General features: G+C 51.4%; 1 protein-coding gene across 1 annotated transcript in view; it reads left to right on the forward strand.

The window, feature by feature from the left end:
* The window catches only part of DHX8 (DEAH-box helicase 8), a 133,036-nt gene that overhangs the window by 6,806 nt on the left and 104,202 nt on the right, over nt 1-22,028 (forward strand). Inside the window, 1 exon segment of the mRNA XM_075349955.1 lies at nt 10,526-10,611. Within this exon segment, the coding sequence (XP_075206070.1) occupies nt 10,526-10,611 (86 nt within the window).

Raw genomic sequence — 22,028 nt, forward strand, 5'->3', positions numbered from 1 at the left:
GCCTTTGAGTTTGAATGAAGTAATGGTGTCGTGGATATGGACAGGTAAGAGAAGGGTCCCAGGACTCTGGTCTGGTCCCTATGAACCACCAACATGGCCGCCGGACCAGTGTCCTGAAAATCTTCCTGCTCAACTCTAAAGGCCCTGTCACACACAGAGATAAATCTGCGGCAGATCTGTGGTTGCAGTGAAATTGTGGACAATCAGTGCCAGGTTTGTGGCTGTGTACAAATGGAACAATATGTCCATGATTTCACTGCAACCACAGATCTGCCAAAGATTTCTCTCTGTGTGTGACAGGGCCTTAAGGAGCAGCTTTTTACTCTCTTGATCAGGAGATTTCAGTAACTGCTTCCAAGTGACTTATAGGCTATGATTCCACAATTGGAATTGGGGGGGACATAGGAAAATTGAGGAATGTAGGGGGTATTATGGAGGGGAAAGCATACGGGACGCAGTTACATATAAACTGATCAGTAATACCATGGCTCATATTTTTTGAGTTTTTGACGCTGCAGATTTTCTGCTCCTTCGTTTACTTCCATGTTTTTGGGCATTTTTGACACTTTTTGTTTTGATAATGGTTCCATCACCTGAGCAATACTAAGGAAATCCTGAAACGTGATCTGTTAGAGGCCCCGGGGACTGGAGATTGGGAAACACCGGCCATGGAAGAGATGTGGGGTTTTATTGGTGACATATCTTAGTGATGGGTGAGCATTAAAATGCTTGGGTGCTCGTCTAGAGTAATGAGCATAAGGGACGTCAATGGGAAACTGGAGCATTCTTCTGGCAAGCCCCCTGGGAGGTCCGAGGGGGGCTGAAAATCACTGAAATGGAATAGGAAATGCCTGGACACATCTCTGACTACTAAAGGGTGCTTTACACGCTGCGACATCGCTAGCGATCTCGTTAGTGATGTGACACGCCAGATCGCACGTGACACGCGCTATAAAACGACCTATGTGCGATCTGGCGTGTCACATCACTAACGAGATCGCTAGCGATGTCGCAGCGTGTAAAGCACCCTTTAGTAGTCAGAGATACGCTGACTCGCACCAAAAGTATGGCTTTCAGGATACTCGTTACTTAGCGAGTATTTCCCATTGACTTACATTGTGCCTGCTACTCGTAACGAATATGCAAGTAGTGAACAGTGCTCACTAACAATATAGCGAGTACAAGTAGTCAACTACTCGCTCAACACTAAGGCGGGCTTTGCACACTACGACATCGCAGGTGCGATGTCGGTGGGGTCAAATTGAAAGTGACGCACATCCGGCATCGCATGCAACATCGTAGTGTGTAAAGCCTAGATAATACGATTAACGAGCGCAAAATCATCATAATCGTATCATCGGTGCAGCGTCGGCGTAATCCATAATTACGCTGACGCGACGGTCCGATGTTGTTCCTCGCTCCTGCGGCAGCACACATCGCTGTGTGTGAAGTCGCAGGAGCGAGGAACATCTACCGGCGTCACCGCGGCTTCCGTAGGATATGCGGAAGGAAGGAGGTGGGCGGGATCTTTACATCCTGCTCATCTACGCCCCTCCGCCGCTATTGGCCGCCTGCCGTGTGACGTCGCTATGACGCCGCACGACCCACCCCATTAGGAAGGAGGCGGGTCGCCGGCCAGAGCGACGGTTGCAGGGCAGGTGAGTGCATGTGAAGCTGGCGTAGCGATAATTTTCGCTACGATATCGCGTGCGACATCGCAGCATCGGCTTGCGATGTCGCAACGTGTAAAACCCGCCTAAGAATGACCATAGGGGAATTGCTCAAATCCTGTGAGGAAGATAAAGCATGGATGGAGGAGTGAAGGGGTTAACACTGTGCTGCCGATGTCATGGATCAGACAGATTATTTGAAAGTGATTTTTGTTTTACGCGTTTCAGAGGCTATGCTTCCTTCAGGATAAGGCTACTTTCACACATCCGGTTTGAGCCGTGCGGCTCAATCCAGCTGTGAAACCTATGCAACGGATGCGGCGAAAACACCGCATCCTTTGCATAAGTTTTTACATGCCGCCGGTCCGTTTTTTTCCGGTTGCGGCACGCTACTGAGCATGCGCAGTGGAAGAAACCGCATGTGGCGGCCGGATGCGTTTTTTTCCGCATCGCGCCGCATCCGGCATCCATAGGCATGTATTGAAAAATGCGCTGTAGCGGCCGGATGCGGCGCGATGCATTTTCTTTGTCGCTCCTAATTGGGAGACCCAGACAATTGGGTGTATAGCTACTGCCTCCGGAGGCCACACAAAGCACTACACCAAAAAGTGTAAGGCCCCTCCCCTTCTGGCTATACACCCCCCCGTGGGATCACGGGCTCCTCAGTTTTATGCTTTGTGCGAAGGAGGTCAGACATCCACGCATAGCTCCACTGTTTAGTCAGCAGCAGCTGCTGACTATGTCGGATGGAAGAAAAGAGGGCCCATTCTAGGGCCCCCAGCATGCTCCCTTCTCACCCCACTTTCTGTCGGCGGTGTTTGTTAAGGTTGAGGTACCCATTGCGGGTACGGAGGCTGGAGCCCACATGCTGATTCCTTCCCCATCCCCATTAGGGCTCTGTGTGAAGTGGGACTTTACCGGTCTCCAGGCACTGAGACCGTGCTCCTTCCACAGCCCCCGGAGACGGCTGGATATGGAGCTGAGTATCGTCAGGGACAGGGCCCTGCTTCGTTAAGGTACTCTGTGTCCCCGGGCATACCGCGCGCACACCGCAGCATGCTGGGCGTGTTAGTGCGCCGGGGACATCAGCGCTGCTGCGCTTGTGCCATTCCTCACTACAGCGCTGCTGAGTGAGTAGACTTAGTACGAACGGCCGCGCCGGCCGCTGGGGTCAGTTTTCACTGCGACATGGCTGGGACTTGTGGTGCGCCGGGGACTTCCGCGCTAGCCGTGCATGTATGACGGCCGCGCTTATTACTACAGTCCCCGGCTTTTGCGGCCTAGTTCGTTTCGTTCCCGCCCCCAGACCTGCCAGTCAGGGGGAGGGCGGGACGCTGTACAGACCATCAGCGCTGAGGGCTGGAGTCTGCTTTACATACTCCAGCCCTCACACTGGGCACAGTGGGACGCCAGTTTCCCGCTCTTTGTTTGTGGCACGCCCACGGTCCGCCCCTCCTCACAGGACGCCGGCAGCCATTCCTGTCTGCACGCTGAGCTGGAGAGGGGAGACTGGGAGACCCAGACACGGGATTCTGCGACCTCACACCCGCTTTTCAGCGGGCGGTAAGCAGCCCTCAAGGGCTCACCCCCACTTGTGCCGAAGTGTACTTTGTATTTTTGTGCTTGCATACTATACATTACACTGTACGGTCGCTGGTGACTCTCTGCTATATACCCTCCTAGGTTACTCAAGGCAGACAACAGCATGTCGTCCGCAAAAAGCAAACGTGCCAAGGCACAGACTTTATATGCTGCTTGTACCGCATGTGGGGCTGCTCTACCGGCAGGTTCCACTGACCCCCATTGTGTGCAGTGCTCGGCCCCTGTGGCACTTGCTCAGCCGGGGCCGCTGCTAGAGGTGACCCAGGGAGAACCACCTGTGAATGCTGTCCAGGTGACAGGGACGGAGTTTGCAGTTTTTGCTGACAGATTGTCTATGACTATGTCTAAAATTCTTGAAACATTGCAGTCTAGACCAATAACTCAGACCATGGGCACTGTTGAATCATTGCTCCCTGGTCCCCCTCAGCTGGATCTCTCCCGAGCTCAGGATGTGTCGCATGCACCCCAGGGTGACGACTCTGACTCGGACGACAGTCCCAGACGGCCTAAGCGGGCTCGCTATGAGCGGCCCTCAACTTCATCACACTGGTCAGGGTCCCAGCTGGACGACTCTCTGTGTGATGAGGCGGATGTGGCTGATCAGGATTCTGATCCTGGGACCGTTCTCAATCTGGATACACCTGATGGTGACGCCATAGTGAATGATCTTATAGCGTCCATCAATAGAATGTTAGATATTTCTCCACCAGCTCCTCCTGCAGAGGAGTCAGCCTCACAGCAGGAGAAATTCCATTTCAGGTATCCCAAGCGTAAATTGAGCAGTTTTCTGGACCACTCTGACTTTAGAGACGCTATCCAGAAACACCACGCTTATCCAGATAAGCGTTTCTCCAAACGGCTTAAAGATACACGATATCCTTTTCCCCCTGACGTGGTCAAGGGCTGGACCCAGTGTCCCAAGGTGGACCCTCCAATCTCCAGGCTTGCAGCTAGATCCTTAGTTGCAGTGGAAGATGGGGCGGCACTTAAAGATGCCACTGACAGACAGATGGAGCTCTGGTTGAAATCCATCTATGAAGCTATTGGAGCGTCGTTGGCGCCAGCATTCGCAGCCGTATGGGCACTCCAAGCTATTTCAGCTGGGCTTACACAGGTCGACACGGTCACACGTACATCTGCTCCGCAGGTGGCACCATTGACCTCTCAAATGTCTGCATTCGCGTCTTACGCGATTAATGCTGTCCTAGACTCTACGAGCCGTACGGCAGTGGCGTCTGCCAACTCTGTGGTTTTACGTAGAGCCTTGTGGTTGAGAGAATGGAAGGCAGATTCTGCTTCCAAGAAGTGCTTAACCAGTTTGCCTCTTTCTCGTGACCGACTGTTTGGTGAGCGTTTGGATGAAATCATTAAACACTCCAAGGGTAAGGATTCATCCTTACCTCAACCCAGACAAAACAAACCCCAACAGAGGAGGGGACAGTCTGGTTTTCGGTCCTTTCGAGGCTCAGGCAGGTCCCAATTCTCCTCGTCCAAAAGGACTCAAAAGGATCAGAGGGGCTCAGATTCTTGGCGGACTCAATCACGACCAAAAAAGACAGCCGGAAGAACCGTTACCAAGACTGCTTCCTCATGACTCTCAGCCTCCTCTCTCCGCATCCTCGGTCGGTGGCAGGCTCTCCCGCTTTGGCGACATTTGGCTGTCACAGGTCAAAGACCGTTGGGTGAGAGACATTCTGTCTCACGGGTACAGGATAGAGTTCAGTTCTCGTCCTCCAACTCGCTTCTTCAGAACTTCTCCACCTCCCGACCGAGCAGATGCTCTTCTGCAAGCGGTGTCCGCCCTAAAGGCGGAAGGAGTGGTGACTCCCGTTCCTCTTCAGGAACGAGGTCGCGGTTTTTACTCCAATTTGTTTGTGGTGCCAAAGAAGGACGGGTCGTCCCGTCCTGGATCTAAAGCTGCTCAACAAACACGTGAAAACCAGGCGGTTCCGGATGGAATCCCTCCGCTCCGTCATCGCCTCAATGTCTCAAGGAGATTTCCTTGCATCAATAGACATCAAGGATGCTTATCTCCACGTGCCGATTGCGCCAGAGCATCAGCGTTTCCTACGCTTCGTTGTAGGAAGCGAACACCTGCAGTTCGTAGCTCTACCTTTCGGGCTGGCGACAGCCCCTCGGGTCTTTACCAAGGTTATGGCAGCAGTAGTGGCAGTCCTGCACTCGCAAGGTCACTCTGTGATTCCGTATTTGGACGATCTACTTATCAAGGCACCCTCTCAAGAGGCATGCCAGCACAGCCTGAACGTGGCACTGAAGACTCTCCAGGGTTTCGGGTGGATTATCAACTTTTCAAAGTCAAATCTAACCCCGACCCAATCACTAACATATCTTGGCATGGAGTTTCATACTCTCTCAGCGATACTGAAACTTCCACTGGACAAACAGTGTTCACTACAGACAGGGGTGCAATCTCTCCTTCAGGGCCAGTCGCACCCCTTGAGGCGCCTCATGCACTTCCTAGGGAAGATGGTAGCAGCAATGGAAGCAGTTCCTTTCGCGCAGTTTCATCTGCGTCCACTTCAATGGGACATTCTCCGCCAATGGGACGGGAAGTCGACATCCCTCGACAGGGATGTCTCCCTCTCTCAGACAGCCAAGGACTCTCTCCGGTGGTGGCTTCTTCCCACCTCATTGTCGAAAGGAAAGTCGTTCCTACCCCCATCCTGGGCGGTGGTCACGACAGACGCGAGCCTGTCAGGGTGGGGAGCAGTGTTTCTCCACCACAGGGCTCACGGTACGTGGACTCGGAAAGAGTCCACCCTTCAAATCAATGTTCTGGAATCAGAGCAGTCTATCTTGCCCTACAAGCCTTCCAGCAGTGGCTAGCAGGCAAGCAGATCCGAATTCAGTCGGACAACTCCACAGCGGTGGCATACATCAACCACCAAGGGGGAACACGCAGTCGGCAGGCCTTCCAGGAAGTCCGGCGGATTCTGACGTGGGTGGAAGACACGGCATCCACCATATCCGCAGTTCACATACCAGGCGTGGAAAACTGGGAAGCAGACTTTCTCAGTCGCCAGGGCATGGACGCAGGGGAATGGTCCCTTCACCCGGACGTGTTTCAGGAGATCTGTCGCCGCTGGGGGATGCCGGACGTCGACCTGATGGCGTCACGGCACAACAACAAGGTCCCGGTTTTCATGGCGCGATCCCACGATTACCGAGCTCTGGCGGCAGACGCCCTAGTTCAGGATTGGTCGCAGTTCAGGCTACCTTATGTGTTCCCACTTCTGGCGTTGTTGCCCAGGGTGCTGCGCAAGATCAGGGCCGACTGCCGCCGCGCCATCCTCGTCGCTCCAGACTGGCCAAGGAGGTCGTGGTACCCGGATCTGTGGCACCTCACGGTAGGCCAACCGTGGGCTCTGCCAGACCGTCCAGACTTGCTGTCTCAAGGGCCGTTTTTCCATCTGAATTCTGCGGCCCTGAACCTGACTGTGTGGCCATTGAGTCCTGGATCCTAGCGGCCTCAGGTTTATCTCATGAAGTGGTTGCCACCATGAGACAGGCTAGGAAACCATCCTCCGCCAAGATCTACCACAGGACGTGGAAGATATTCTTATCTTGGTGCTCTGCTCAGGGAGTTTCTCCCTGGCCATTTGCATTGCCTATTTTTCTTTCCTTCCTGCAGTCTGGGTTGGAAAAAGGTTTGTCGCTCGGCTCCCTTAAAGGTCAAGTCTCCGCGCTATCCGTATTTTTTCAGAAGCGCCTAGCGCGACTTCCTCAGGTACGCACGTTCCTGCAAGGGGTTTGTCATATCGTCCCCCCTTACAAGCGGCCGTTGGAGCCCTGGGATCTGAACAAGGTCCTAATTGCTCTCCAGAAGCCGCCTTTCGAGCCTTTGAAGGATGTTTCCCTTTCTCGTCTTTCACAGAAAGTGGCCTTTCTAGTGGCGGTCACGTCTCTTCGGAGAGTGTCCGAGCTGGCGGCGTTATCATGCAGATCTCCCTTCCTAGTATTTCACCAGGACAAGGTAGTTCTGCGTCCAATTCCAGAATTTCTTCCTAAGGTGGTATCCTCCTTTCATCTCAACCAGGATATCACTTTACCGTCTTTGTGTCCGCATCCAGTTCACCAATTTGAAAAAGGTTTGCATTTATTGGATCTGGTGAGAGCACTCAGGATCTACATTTCCCGCACGGCGCCCCTGCGCCGCTCGGATGCACTCTTTATCCTTGTCGCTGGTCAGCGTAAGGGGTCGCAAGCTTCCAAATCCACCCTGGCGCGGTGGATCAAGGAACCAATTCTTCACACCTACCGTTCTGCTGGGCTTCCGATTCCATCAGGACTGAAGGCCCATTCTACCAGAGCCGTGGGTGCGTCCTGGGCATTACGGCACCAGGCTACGGCTCAGCAGGTGTGCCAGGCGGCTACCTGGTCGAGTCTGCACACTTTTACCAAGCATTATCAGGTGCATACCTACGCTTCGGCGGATGCCAGCCTAGGTAGACAAGTCCTTCAGGCGGCGGTGGCCCACCTGTAGGAAAGGGCTGTTTGACGGCCCTATCACGAGGTATTCTTTTACCCACCCAGGGACTGCTTTTGGACGTCCCAATTGTCTGGGTCTCCCAATTAGGAGCGACAAAGAAGAAGGGAATTTTGTTTACTTACCGTAAATTCCTTTTCTTCTAGCTCCAATTGGGAGACCCAGCACCCGCCCTGTTTTCTTAGGGATTGTGTTTTTTCGGGTGCACATGTTGTTCATGTTGAAGAGTTCAGTTCTCCGATGTTGTTCCTCGGATTGAATTTGTCTTTAAAACAGTTATTGGCTTTCCTCCTTCTTGCTTTTGCACTAAAACTGAGGAGCCCGTGATCCCACGGGGGGGTGTATAGCCAGAAGGGGAGGGGCCTTACACTTTTTGGTGTAGTGCTTTGTGTGGCCTCCGGAGGCAGTAGCTATACACCCAATTGTCTGGGTCTCCCAATTGGAGCTAGAAGAAAAGGAATTTACGGTAAGTAAACAAAATTCCCTTCTTTTTTGGCGGAGCAAAACACATTGCAGACAACGTTCCATCCGGCCGTGGCATCGGCTAAATCTGCTGCATGCGGCAAAAACCGGACCGAACGCAAGCCCATGCGGCACAATACGGCACTAATGTAAGTCTATCCAAAAAAACGCAACCGGCGGCAAAAAAAACGGTTGCGGTTTTTCTGCAGAGCGCCGTATTGTGCTGCAGAGCAAAAACTGGATGTGTGAAAGTAGCCTAAGCCACAGCTATACCTATAGGTCTTATGCACACTGTGTTTTTGCGTGTCTTTGGGTGCAGTTTGGGTCACCAAACCACATGCATTTCCTTCCTGCAAAGTCTGAGATTTAATTTTTGTTGTGTGGATGTTGCAGCTTCTTTCGCTGCGTCTTTGTGGTGACCATAAAGATACACCATGTCAATTCTTTCATATTATTTTTGCCAGCTTTTTCGAGCCCTTCCTGGCGTAGGTTTCAACTTAAAAATCCATCAAAACATGCTTTTTTTTTTTTTCCCCGTTTGCATTTCAGTGAACACAGGCTGCATCTTTATGGTGCGCACATAGCCTAAGGGCCAGCACACTCGTGTGATAAAAAAAATTGCCTTCCACTCAGACCAATATTACTCTATGGAGCCGCTCCCATGAGTGATTATTTTCTCAGCCCTAATCGGAGCGAGAAAACACAGCATGCTGCGGGTGCAATGCGATCCTTGTTTCTTTCACACCCATTCAAGTCTATGGGGTGAGAGAAACATTGCATTGCTCTCACATTACACCGATGTATTGCGAATGCAGTGCAATTCTCGCATTAGCCGGCAATGGAGGAGAGAGGGAGATAAATACCTCTCTCCACTCTGCAGGGCCGGACATCCCCTCTGTAACTCCAGCCCTCCCTTTCGCAGCTGTGATCTGATCGCACGATCGGACCACAGTCACAAGACATTCGGCTCCTGCTGTGCTGCAAGCGTGAGCCGAGTGTCATGCGAGGACTCGCACTAATCCCCTTGTGGCCTCAGCCTCAGGGTGCTACATGCTTGCAATTCCTGACTACTTGTCCTGGAAATGTTGCCGTTTAGGCTTGTAGACTCTGAGGATGACGGTGGCTGTCCTGCGGTACTCAGTCCCCAGCCACCAATATATTTCCCAGTGTGCCGTCCCCGCCTTACACCTGCAATTGGCGCTTTGTAAAATTTATACAGCCAAGGACCTCAAAATCAAGTGCAAAATAGCTTTAATCATTGTGCAGAAAAACATAAAAACAATTAAAAAACAATTAAAAACATTTGATACAGAAAGATTCACATGATGCAATTACAGATAGTACTTCTGTATATATGAATAATACAAATGACCTTGACTCCTCACATCAATAATGCACAGAAGATATATGCAGATTAAGTTCCAGTAAGGGTGAATATTAGTTTAAACAAAACACTGGCCTCTGATGAAGCCATAATGATGGCGTAACGCGATGGACTTCAAGAAAATGGCCGTGAAGGAGGCGCATGCGCAGATTGGTCTCCATGGCCATTTTTTTTTTTTTTTTTTTTTAAAGTCCATCACGTCAATCGCCAGCGATTCAAAGCTGCCTGCCGCCATGACACCACATGAGCCCGCAGTATTGCCGACCCTCCACTTTCGTATACTTACCCTCCTGAGCTGCTCCACTGCAGTGACACCCCCTCCAAGCCCTCCGTATTGCCGACCCTGCACGACCACAGCCGCCCCAGTAAGCAATATACGGTTTGTAAGACGCACCCCCGAGGCTTTGGGGAAAAAAAGTGTCTTACAAACCGGAAAATACTGTAGATTTTTTTTTTTTTTTTTTTTTAAGGTAGCACTAGCAAGGTCTGTAAGACTAGAATCCCTGCCTTCAGGCCTCTTAATACACTATGCCTACTCCAGGAGCTTGCCCTATACTAAATGCAGAATAAGAGTGGAATTATTACAGAAGAGAACAGCTTTCAGTCAGCCCTGAAAAGGACTGCTTGTTTACTGTTGTACCAGCAGGTACTGTCACCCTATAACACACGGTCCCTTCTCCAGCAGAATCTGTCCCTATGCCGTACGCTATCTCCAGGTAGAGTGTGCTATGTTTACTGGCTGGGAAACAAGCATGGTGGGGACTGGAGGATGGGGTCCTTGCTCCAAAATGCTCGATCGAGTGCCCAGCATGTTCGCCCATCACTAATCTTTAGTATTCTGATCTTTTACTATGCAGCCTCGTGTTACATATCTTACTTTACCACTCTTCTCTCTCGCAGCGGAATTTGTCATCGATCTCGCAGAGAAATCCACGACTTTTGACTTCTTCAAATCTTCTCTAGAGAAGAATGGAGCAGAGTTCACTGTAAGTTTTCTCATTTCTGTCACCTGAGCCAGGTATACCCCGTCTGCAGGGAGTGAAGGCTCTGGCCGCTCTTCCTTCTTTGTATTTGTGTCAGGCATTTATTGTTAAAGTGTCTAAACCAAATGTCCAACTCCACTGGAAAAAACACAATCCACCTTTATTCTGTCATTTTATCGAAGTTGACCCATGAGACTGTTATAAACTATGTACATGAGATTCAGAAGGGTAACATAGACGTTTTCCAGCTTCTACCCTGTGAAAGCCAGTACTGGGTTAAAATAATTTCAGATTTCACTTACTGTCCCTAGGTCCAACGCTGGCTTATCACCGCTGGTCCATTCTCACTTTACTGGCCGTAGCGGTGTTTTCACATCTGCTGTACATGTCACTGCTGCAGCCAGTCACTGAGCTTAGATGTAGATAACTGGGTAACTGTGCGAAGTGATTGGTGGCAGCTGTGATGTGCGCAGTAGTTATGATCTCACTGCTGCAGCCAGGCACTGAGCTTAGATGTAGATGGCAAGAGCTACTTCTGCAGCCAGGCACTGAGCTTAGATGTAGATGGAGTAACTGTGCTAAGTGACTGGTGGCAGCTGTGATGTGCGCAGTAGTTGTGATGTCACTGCTGCAGCCAGGCACTGAGCTTAGATGTAGATGGCAAGAGCAACAATGCTAAGTGATTGGTGGCAGCTGTGATGTGCGCAGTAGTTGTGATCTCACTGCTGCAGCCAGGCACTGAGCTTAGATGTAGATGGCAAGAGCAACAATGCTAAGTGATTGGTGGCAGCTGTGATGTGCGCAGTAGTTGTGATCTCACTTCTGCAGCCAGGCACTGAGCTTAGATGTAGATGGCAAGAGCAACAATGCTAAGTGACTGGTGGCAGCTGTGATGTGCGCAGTAGTTGTGGTGTCACTGCTGCAGCCAGGCACTGAGCTTAGATGTAGATGGCAAGAGCTACTATGCTAAGTGACTGGTGGCAGCTGTGATGTGCGCAGTAGTTGTGATGTCACTGCTGCAGCCAGGCACTGAGCTTAGATGTAGATGGCAAGAGCTACTTCTGCAGCCAGGCACTGAGCTTAGATGTAGATGGAGTAACTGTGCTAAGTGACTGGTGGCAGCTGTGATGTGCGCAGTAGTTGTGATGTCACTGCTGCAGCCAGGCACTGAGCTTAGATGTAGATGGCAAGAGCAACAATGCTAAGTGATTGGTGGCAGCTGTGATGTGCGCAGTAGTTGTGATCTCACTGCTGCAGCCAGGCACTGAGCTTAGATGTAGATGGCAAGAGCAACAATGCTAAGTGATTGGTGGCAGCTGTGATGTGCGCAGTAGTTGTGATCTCACTGCTGCAGCCAGGCACTGAGCTTAGATGTAGATGGCAAGAGCAACAATGCTAAGTGACTGGTGGCAGCTGTGATGTGCGCAGTAGTTGTGGTGTCACTGCTGCAGCCAGGCACTGAGCTTAGATGTAGATGGCAAGAGCTACTATGCTAAGTGACTGGTGGCAGCTGTGATGTGCGCAGTAGTTGTGATGTCACCGCTGCAGCCTTTTAAACAGATCAGCAGCAGAAAGCCAGTACTGGACCCAAGTAGGGCAAGTGACCTCTGATTCTATTAGTTTAAACTGAACCTGTTATCCCCTATTCCCTCCAACCCAGCAGCATGCGTGCCTGTATGCTCAAATTCTCTCCCTAACCAACCTTATATAATGCTATTCACTAATATGAATGTTTAAAAATGACTTCTAAACCTCGCTTTCCTTATGCTAATTAGGGCCTTGACTAGTCGCGGGGGGTGTTAGTTCCCAAGGCTAATCGGCCCTCTTTTCGTGTTATCACGCCCCGGTGGGTGTCACCCACCCACGAGCCAGCATCACCGCCTCCTGGAAAGCTTGCACATGCGTGCGACTCATTTCGGCCACGTCTGTGTGCCTCAGAAACAGGGTGGATGCTTCCTGGCTTCATTAGGTGCACTTATCGTGACCGGAGAAGATGTGTAGGTGAGCCGTATTCTGAACTTCCAGTCATGCCCAGTGTTCTTCAGAAACGGGGGACGAAGTGAGCTGCTCACATATGCAAGATTTCCAGGAGGTGATGGAGATGCCGGCTCATGGAAATCATGTTATGACGCCCACAGGGGCTTAATATCATTGAACGAGGGTTGACTAGTCTGGGGAAACAGCTCACCTGGGAATAGTCAAGGCCCTAATTGGCATAAGGAAAGTGAGGTTTATAAATTTTTTTTTTTTAATCATACATATTAGTGAATACTGTAATATAGGGCTGGTTAGGCAGGGAATTTGGCCATAAAACCTTGAATGCTGCTGGGTTGATGGGTATTGGGAACCTGAGGTTCCCTTTAACCCAGTGGAGACAATTCGAGACCATTGGTCTATAACCGAAAAACTCCTTCAAAAGTAACTTGTCATGTGTTGAAACGCTATTGACCTGCAGGTGTCGGGTTATTATGCAAATATTAGACATCCGAGCACTTCCAATTGCTTTTATTTTACAATGTGATGAATGGAGTTATGGGTGAAAACATTTCGGTCTTCATTCAGACCTTCATCAGTTCTTCTGCCTGGATTGTAGACATGGAGAGAATACAGCGGTGTCCGTCTTGTCAGCAGGGGGCACGTTTTCACCCAGAACTGGAGTCACCGCATTGTAAAATAAAAGCAATTGTCACACAATTGGGGGTGCTCTGATTTCTGATTTTCACAATATGAGTTTGGAACCCATTGAATCGCCCCTGCTTATTACCAGAAGTTCCACACTATAGCTCATTATTGTTATTATGCAGGGAAAAAAAGCTTTAAAATATCTGGCGCCCTACTGGAACAGCAGCTACAGGGAGAAAATGAAGTTTTATTCTCCCTCACTTCCAGTCATCGAGGCAGTGCAGGAGGCTGCTACAGTCACAGTTGCACCCTAGTGATCATGCTGGTATCGCTTCTAAGCAGAATGTCAATTAATATGCCAGGGACTGATTACAGCCATGCTTGCTGTATACTGACTGGTCACTAATAGCCCCTGCACCGTCCCCATAACTGCAGGGGCTGCAGGTAGGATACAGCTTCCTTTTCTCCCTGTAGCTGTTTCTCCAGTAATGCATCCTGGCAGGATTTTAACTTTTATTTACCTGCAGATTAACCCTATATGTGCAAGTAAATAATGCTTCTACACATGACAGGTTGTAGCTACTGGGCCCCAATGTAATATCAGTAGTAAGGGCCTCCAGTTAGTGTGGCATTTATGATACTGGTGTCTTGTTATACAGTAGAAGGGCTGATCGCATTCTCGGCTCCCTCAGCCTGTGTGCATTTATTAGCGCTATATCACTGATGACTATCTACCCTTTATAAGCTGAATCCTTCACAATAAAGAGAAATGATCTTTATCGGTGTATTAGGGAAGTGCATTTTGACCAATTCCCTGATGGTTTTTAAAGGAATGAATTTGTAGAATTGTCTATGGGTCCTTTCACACTGCGTTCTTCACATTCAGTGGTCCCGTTGGAGCTTACATCCAAACCCCCCGCTAAATGGGATTCCATTGTTTGTGCTAATGGGGCCATTGACTATAATGAAGCAGACGGAGTCACCGTGTGCTGTCAGTTATATGCATCATATTCAGGTGTCTACACCTACTGGAGGCCGAGGCACAGTCTCTTACATCTGGATGTCCACCTCCAGCAGGCATTTACCCCCGAAAATGGTGCATGACCGAGCACAAACTGACTGTCTGCACCATTATAGTCAATGGCCCCCGAGTCCCATTTTGTAGGTGGTTCAGCCCCAATGCCACCATTGACAATGAAGAAGACCAAAGTGAGAAAGAGCATGCAGAAGGACACAAGTGCTGATGCTTGGAGATTGCTTTAAATTCACTCCAAGATGTGATTTTAAGCCTGCTTTACACGTTGCAATTAGTTGTACAATCGCATTTGCGATGTGACACGCCCAGGTTGCATCCGGGATCTTATGAGATTGCACGTAGGTCGTTCATTTGCTGTCACACGTGCGTTAGTAGTCTATGTTAAATTGATCAATTTTGTGTGCGCTCCTTTAGATCATGTGTTCTGTGACGTATGCATTGGGCACCCTTTTTTTTTTCTTTATCGTTCCTATGGGAGACCCAGACATTGGGTGTATAGCTTCTGCCTCCGGAGGACACACAAAGTACTACACTAAAAAGTGTAGCTCCTCCCTCTGAGCATATACACCCCCTGGATAACCAAATATAGCCAGTTCAATGCTTTGTGTTCAGGAGGCATACATCCACACATGCATTCTCATCTGATTTCTGATTTTTGGAAAGAGTTTGAAGAAAAGCGGGTCCAAGCCTGGACTCCCGGCATGTTCCCTTCTCACCCCACTGTGTCGGCGGTGTTGTTAAGGTTGATTTCAGGGCTGGAGCCTTACATGCCGCGCTCCTTCACCATCCCTCGGGCTCTGGCTTGAAGTGGGAGCCAGCACGGTTCTCCCTGCCTTGCAGGAGACCGGTCTCCAACCGCAGCCCTTCAGGATCCCGCCGGACGGAGCACTCATCCCCAGGGACTTGAAACCCTGCGTCTCACAAGCTAAGTATCTGAGACGTTATTTTCGGGGGGTCCCTTGTTATTTTCGGGGGGGCCGGTTCTCTGGTTTTCACCTGAGAACCGCGCCGACGGTGCCTGCGCGCCGGCCGCATCGTTAAATTTAGGCCCCAACTTCGCCTGAGGCCTAGTTTCGATTTCACTGCCCCTGCATGTCAATCATGCAGAGGGACAGTGCGGCTCCGCCCAGCGGCCGTTCGGCACAGGGGAGGGACACTCCTCTCTGAGGAAATGTTCCCTCCCCTGTAAATCTCCTTGGCCCTCCAGATCCCGCTCTCAGAGTAGGACCCGCCCCCTCTCCTCGCTCCGGCGCCATTTTATCAGCGTTCTCACAGCGATCGGCGCTGGCTGCAGCATCTCTCTGGGGGTCCGGGCTGTGGGATCTGGAGGGCACACAAACGGTCTGGTAAGCCACAACCTCCGGTTGTGGACCTGCTTATATACTCTCTGGGGGTCATTCTGGCTCAGAGCCCCCACTTCAGCAGCATGTCTCACACGAGGAGCAAGGCTGCAAGGCTGTACGCAATATGCACTGCATGTAAGCTCATGCTGCCTGAACCGAGCACATATCCACATTGTGATGCCTGCTCTAACCTGACAATGCCTCAGCCTAGAATCGCACCCACAGTGGTCCCTCCGGCTGCTCCGGCTCCAGTGGCTGAACCCCCGGCTTGGGTAGAATCCTTCTCTAGGTCAATCTCCCAGTCTTTTGCCGACTCCATGGGACAGCTGTCCCGGACTTTGCTGACCATGCATCAGCCCCCTTCTCAGGGCGCCTCTGCTGCTAGGGCTCTCTCAGCGGAGCTCACAGAGGATTCTTCATCTGGTCCCAGACCCCGTCCTCCTAAAAGGAGACGCAGGGCTCCCTCTCCTTCCTCGTCCCGTGGCTCTGATTCACGAGCTGACTCGCAGGACGCCTTTACTGGGGGCTCGGACGCTACCTCCATGTGCCCCATTGATCTGTCCGAAAGTGATGCAGATGTTAGTGATTTGATTGCGTCCATTAATTCTGTACTGGACCTCAATCCGCCAGTATCAGAGGAGCAACCCTCTCTGGCAGAAAAGCACCAGTTTACCTTGCCTAAGAGGACAAGGAGTGTGTTCTTTAGCCACTCCAGTTTTCAGGCCACTCTGACCAAGCCTAGGGCCTGTCCTGACAAACGCTTCCCAAAGCGTGGTTCTGATGACCGTTTTCCCTTTCCACCAGAGGTGGTCAAGGAGTGGGCTCATTCACCAAAGGTAGACCCTCCGGTGTCTAGACTCTCAGCCCGGACAGTTGTATCAGTGGCTGATGGCACCTTACTTAAGGATTCCACTCACCGACAGGTTGACCTTCTGGCCAAATCTGTATATGAGGCGGCAGGGGCCTCGTTCTCCCCATCTTTTGCAGCAGTGTGGGCTCTCAAAGCCATCTCTGCTTCTCTAGAGGAGATGCATTCCCTCGCCAGGGAATCTATGCCCGAAATGGTTACCTTAACTTCCCAAGCTTCAGCTTTTTCATCCTATGCCATGTCTGCCATGCTGGAGGCTTCTCACCGCACTGCGGTGGCTTTGGCTAATTCCCTCGCTATCCGCAGGATCTTGTGGCTTCGAGAGTGGAAGGCAGACGCTTCTTCAAAGAAGTACCTTGCTGGGCTCCCATTTGCTGGGTCCAGGCTGTTCGGTGAACAACTGGATGAAATTATTAAGGAAGCTACTGGCGGGAAGAGTACTTCCATGCCACAAACTAAAACCAGGAAACCTGTCCAGGGCAGGAACCAGTCGAGGTTTCGTTCTTTTCGTTCCTCCAACTGGTCGTCCTCTAAGCCCTCGGCCTCGTCCACTAACTCAGCCAAGGACCAAAAACCCAACTGGCGCACGAAGCCGCGTCCTCAGAAGACCGCAGGAGCTGCTGCCACTAAGGCGCCAGCAACGTCCTTGGTCGGTGGCAGGCTCTCCCACTTTGGCGACGTGTGGTTTCAACACGTCTGCATATCATCTCCCACGGCTACAGGATAGAATTCTCTTCCAGCCCGCCAAACAGATTTTTTTCTGTCAACTCCCCCCTGCTCCAAGGCAGCCGCCTTCTCACAGGCCGTGGCATCCTTGCAGGCCAACGGAGTAATTGTACCGGTTCCCGCCCGGGAACGGTTCAGAGGTTTCTACTCAAATCTCTTCCTAGTCCCCAAAAAGGACGGTTCCTTCCGGCCCATCCTGGATCTCAAGCTTCTCAACAAGCATGTTCAGGTGCGGCATTTTCGCATGGAATCTCTGCGATCAGTCATTGCCTCAATGACCCAAGGAGATTTCCTGGCATCCATCGACATCAGAGATGCCTATCTGCATGTGCCAATTGCAGTTTCACACCAGCGTTAGCCACGGCCCCTCGAGTAGTCACCAAGGTCATGGCAGCAGTGGTTGCGGTTCTGCACCTCCAGGGGTTGGCAGTGATTCCTTACCTGGACGACCTTCTAGTCGAGGCTTCATCCAGTGCAGACTGTCAGCGGAGTGTCTCGCTCACTCTCGCCACTCTAGTCCAATTCGGGTGGCTTGTCAATCTGCCCAAATCCACTCTGACTCCGACCCAGAAACTCGCGTACCTAGGGATGCAATTCGAGACTCTGCCGGCACTTGTGAAGCTGCCCGTAGTCAAACAGCAGTCCCTCCATCTGGCGGTGCGCTCTTTGCTGAGGCCCCGCCGTTATACCCTCAGGCGTCTGATGCAGGTGCTGGGTCAAATGGTGGCCTCCATGGAGGCGGTTCCCTTTGCCCAGTTCCATCTGCGTCCTCTGCAGCTGGACATTCTCCGCTGTTGGGACAAGCGGCCTTCCTCCTTACAGAGGTTAGTGGCTCTGTCGCCACGGACCAGGAGCTCTCTTCAGTGGTGGCTTCGACCCCTCTCCCTGTCCCAAGGGCGCTCCTTCCTGACTCCGTCCTGGGTGATTCTCACCACGGATGCCAGCCTATCCGGCTGGGGAGCGGTATATCTCCACCACAGAGCGCAGGGCACTTGGACTCCGTCCGAATCAGCCCTCTCGATCATTGTGCTGGAAATCAGAGCTGTGCTTCTAGCTCTCTTAGCCTTTCACCACCTGTTGGCGGGCAAGCACATTCGAGTCCAGTCAGACAACGCGACAGCGGTTGCTTACATCAATCACCAGGGCGGGACACGCAGCCGCCTGGCAATGTTGGAGGTTCAACGCATCCTTCAGTGGACGGAGGACTCCAAGTCCACCATATCCGCAGTCCACATCCCAGGCGTGGAAAACTGGGAGGCAGATTATCTCAGCCGTCAAACCGTGGACAGCGGCGAGTGGGCTCTGCATCCGGCAGTGTTTCGGTCAATCTGCCGCAAGTGGGGCACTACGGTAGTGGATCTAATGGCATCCCGGCACAACAACAAGGTTCCGGTTTACGTGGCTCGCTCCCACAATCCTCAGGCCTTTGCGGCGGACGCGCTGGTTCAAGATTGGTCCCAGTTTCGTCTGTCTTACGTGTTTCCCCCTCTAGCTCTCTTGCCCAGAGTCCTGCGCAAGATCAGAATGGAGGGCCGTCGGGTCATCCTCATTGCTCCAGACTGGCCCAGGCGAGCTTGGTACCCAGACCTGCTCCATCTGTCCGTAGAGGTGCTGTGGCATCTCCCGGACCGCCCAGACCTTCTCTCACAAGGTCCGTTTTTCCGCCAGAATTCTGCGGCTCTCAGATTGACGGCGTGGATCTTGAGTCCTGGATCTTGACGACTTCTGGTATCCCTCCTGATGTCATCTCCACTATGACTCGGGCTCGGAAGTCTTCCTCGGCCAAAATCTATCACAGGACCTGGAGAATTTTCCTGTCCTGGTGTCGCTCTTCCGGCCATGCTCCTTGGCCTTTTTCCTTGCCGACCCTCCTGTCCTTTCTACAGTCCGGTCTGCAGCTAGGACTATCCCTCAATTCCCTCAAGGGACAGGTCTCGGCTCTGTCAGTGTTGTTCCAGCGGCGTATTGCCCGGCTGGCTCAGGTGCGCACCTTCATGCAGTGCGCATCTCACATCATTCCGCCTTACCGGCGGCCTTTGGATCCCTGGGACCTTAATCTGGTCCTCACGGCTTTGCAGAAACCCCCCTTTGAGCCTCTTAGGGAGGTTTCTTTGTCTCGTCTTTCACAGAAAGTGGTCTTTCTAGTGGCCATAACTTCCCTCAGGAGAGTCTCTGATTTGGCTGCGCTCTCTTCGGAGTCACCTTTTTTGGTTTTTCATCAAGACAAGGTGGTTCTCCGTCCGACTCCGGACTTTCTCCCTAAGGTGGTTTCTCCTTTCCACCTTAACCAGGACATTTCCCTGCCTTCCTTTTGTCCGGCTCCTGTTCATCGCTTTGAAAAAGCGTTGCATATGCTGGATCTGGTGCGGGCACTCCGGATCTATGTGTCTCGCACCGCTGTTCTTAGGCGGTGCACCTCTCTTTTTGTGCTGACCACAGGTCGGCGTAAGGGCCTCTCGGCTTCTAAGCCGACCTTAGCTCGTTGGATTAGGTCGGCCATTTCCAATGCCTACCAGTGTTTTCAGGTGCCTCCCCCGCCGTGGATCAAGGCACACTCGACCAGAGCTGTCGGTGCCTCTTGGGCTTTCAGGCACCAGGCTACGGCTCAGCAGGTCTGTCAGGCTGCCACTTGGACTAGTCTGCATACCTTTTCGAAGCACTACCAAGTGCATGCTCATGCTTCGGCAGATGCGAGCTTGGGCAGACGCATCCTTCAGGCGGCTGTCGCCCATTTGTGAAGTTAGGTTTCGCTTACTTCTCAGTTTTCTGTTTATTCCCACCCATGGACTGCTTTGAGACGTCCCAATGTCTGGGTCTCCCATAGGAACGATAAAGAAAAAGAGAATTTTGTTTACTTACCGTAAATTCTTTTTCTTATAGTTCCGTATTGGGAGACCCAGCACCCTCCCTGTTGCCTGTTGGCAGTTTCTTGTTCCGCGTGTTATCACCGGCTGTTGTTGTAGACAGAGGCTCCGGTTGTTCCGGTTCTTGCTCTATCTCTACTTGTGGGTGGCTATTCTCCTTTAGCTTTTGCACTAAACTGGCTATATTTGGTTATCCAGGGGGTGTATATGCTCAGAGGGAGGAGCTACACTTTTTAGTGTAGTACTTTGTGTGTCCTCCGGAGGCAGAAGCTATACACCCAATGTCTGGGTCTCCCAATACGGAACTATAAGAAAAAGAATTTACGGTAAGTAAACAAAATTCTCTTTTTTTTTTTTTTTAATTTATTGACTTGCCAAGCGTGTGTAATGTGTAGGGATGCGTTTTTACTATGTCATCTGCTATTCAGCTCTGCTACATGGCCGCTGACAGCAGACACAGACAGCCATGTAGCAGAGCTGAATGGCAGATGACACAGACAGAGCCGCACTGTCAGAATGAACTCGGGTGAACTTCACCCGACTTCATTGTCATGCTGCGGCTCTGTCTGTGTCGCGCCCTGATTAGCGGTGAAGGACTCACCGGTGACCGCTAAACTCCTGAGTAACTGAATTGAGCAGCCCTCTCTCATACTCACCGATCCCCGGCGCTGCACGGCGTTCACACTGCTCCGGCGGCTTTTACTGTTTTGAAAAAGCCGGCCGCCCATTAAACAATCTCGTATTCCCTGCTTTCCCCGCCCACCGGCGCCTATGATTGGTTACAATGAGACACGCCCCCACGCTGAGTGACTGGTGTCACACTGCACCCAATCACAGAAGCCGGTGGGCGTGTCTATACTGTGCAGTGAAATAAATAATTAAATAATTAAAAAAAAGACGTGCGGTCCCCCCAATTTTAAAACCAGCCAGATAAAGCCATACGGCTGAAGGCTGGTATTCTCAGGATGGGGAGCTCCACGTTATGGGGAACCCCCCAGCCTAACAATATCTGCCAGCAGCCGCCCAGAATTGCCGCATACATTATATGCGACAGTTCTGGGACTGTACCCGGCTCTTCCCGATTTGCCCTGGTGCGTTGGCAAATCGGGGGTAATAAGGAGTTATTGGCAGCCCATAGCTGCCAATAAGTCCTAGATTAATCATGTCAGGCGTCTATGAGACACCTTCCATGATTAATCTGTAAATTACAGTAAATAAACACACACACGCCCGAAAAAATCCTTTATTAGAAATAAAAAACACAAACATATACCCTGGTTCACCACTTTAATAAGCCCGAAAAAGCCCTCCATGTCCGGCGTAATCCAGGATGATCCAGAGTCGCTTCCAGTTCTGCTGCATGGAGGTGACCGGAGCTGCAGAAGACACAGCCGCTCCTGTCACCTCCACACAGCAACTGAAGACAGCCGCGCGATCGGCTGAGCTGTCACTGAGGTTACCCGCGGCCACCGCTGTATCCAGTGACAGCGGGTAACCTCAGTGACAGCTCAGCTGATCGCGCGGCTGTCTTCAGTTGCTGTGTGGAGGTGACAGGAGCGGCTGTGTCTTCTGCAGCTCCGGTCACCTCCATGCAGCAGAACTGGAAGCGACTCTGGATCATCCTGGATTACGCCGGACATGGAGGGCTTTTTCGGGCTTATTAAAGTGGTGAACCAGGGTATATGTTTGTGTTTTTTATTTCTAATAAAGGATTTTTCGGGTGTGTGTGTTTATTTACTGTAATTTACAGATTAATCATGGAAGGTATCTCTTAGACGCCTGACATGATTAATCTAGGACTTATTGGCAGCTATGGGCTGCCAATAACTCCTTATTACCCCGATTTGCCAACGCACCAGGGCAAATCGGGAAGAGCCGGGTACAGTCCCAGAACTGTCGCATATAATGTATGCGGCAATTCTGGGCGGCTGCTGGCTGATATTGTTAGGCTGTGGAGCTCC

The sequence above is a fragment of the Anomaloglossus baeobatrachus genome, chromosome 5 (genome assembly GCF_048569485.1).
Source record: "Anomaloglossus baeobatrachus isolate aAnoBae1 chromosome 5, aAnoBae1.hap1, whole genome shotgun sequence".
Taxonomy (NCBI): domain Eukaryota; kingdom Metazoa; phylum Chordata; class Amphibia; order Anura; family Aromobatidae; genus Anomaloglossus; species Anomaloglossus baeobatrachus.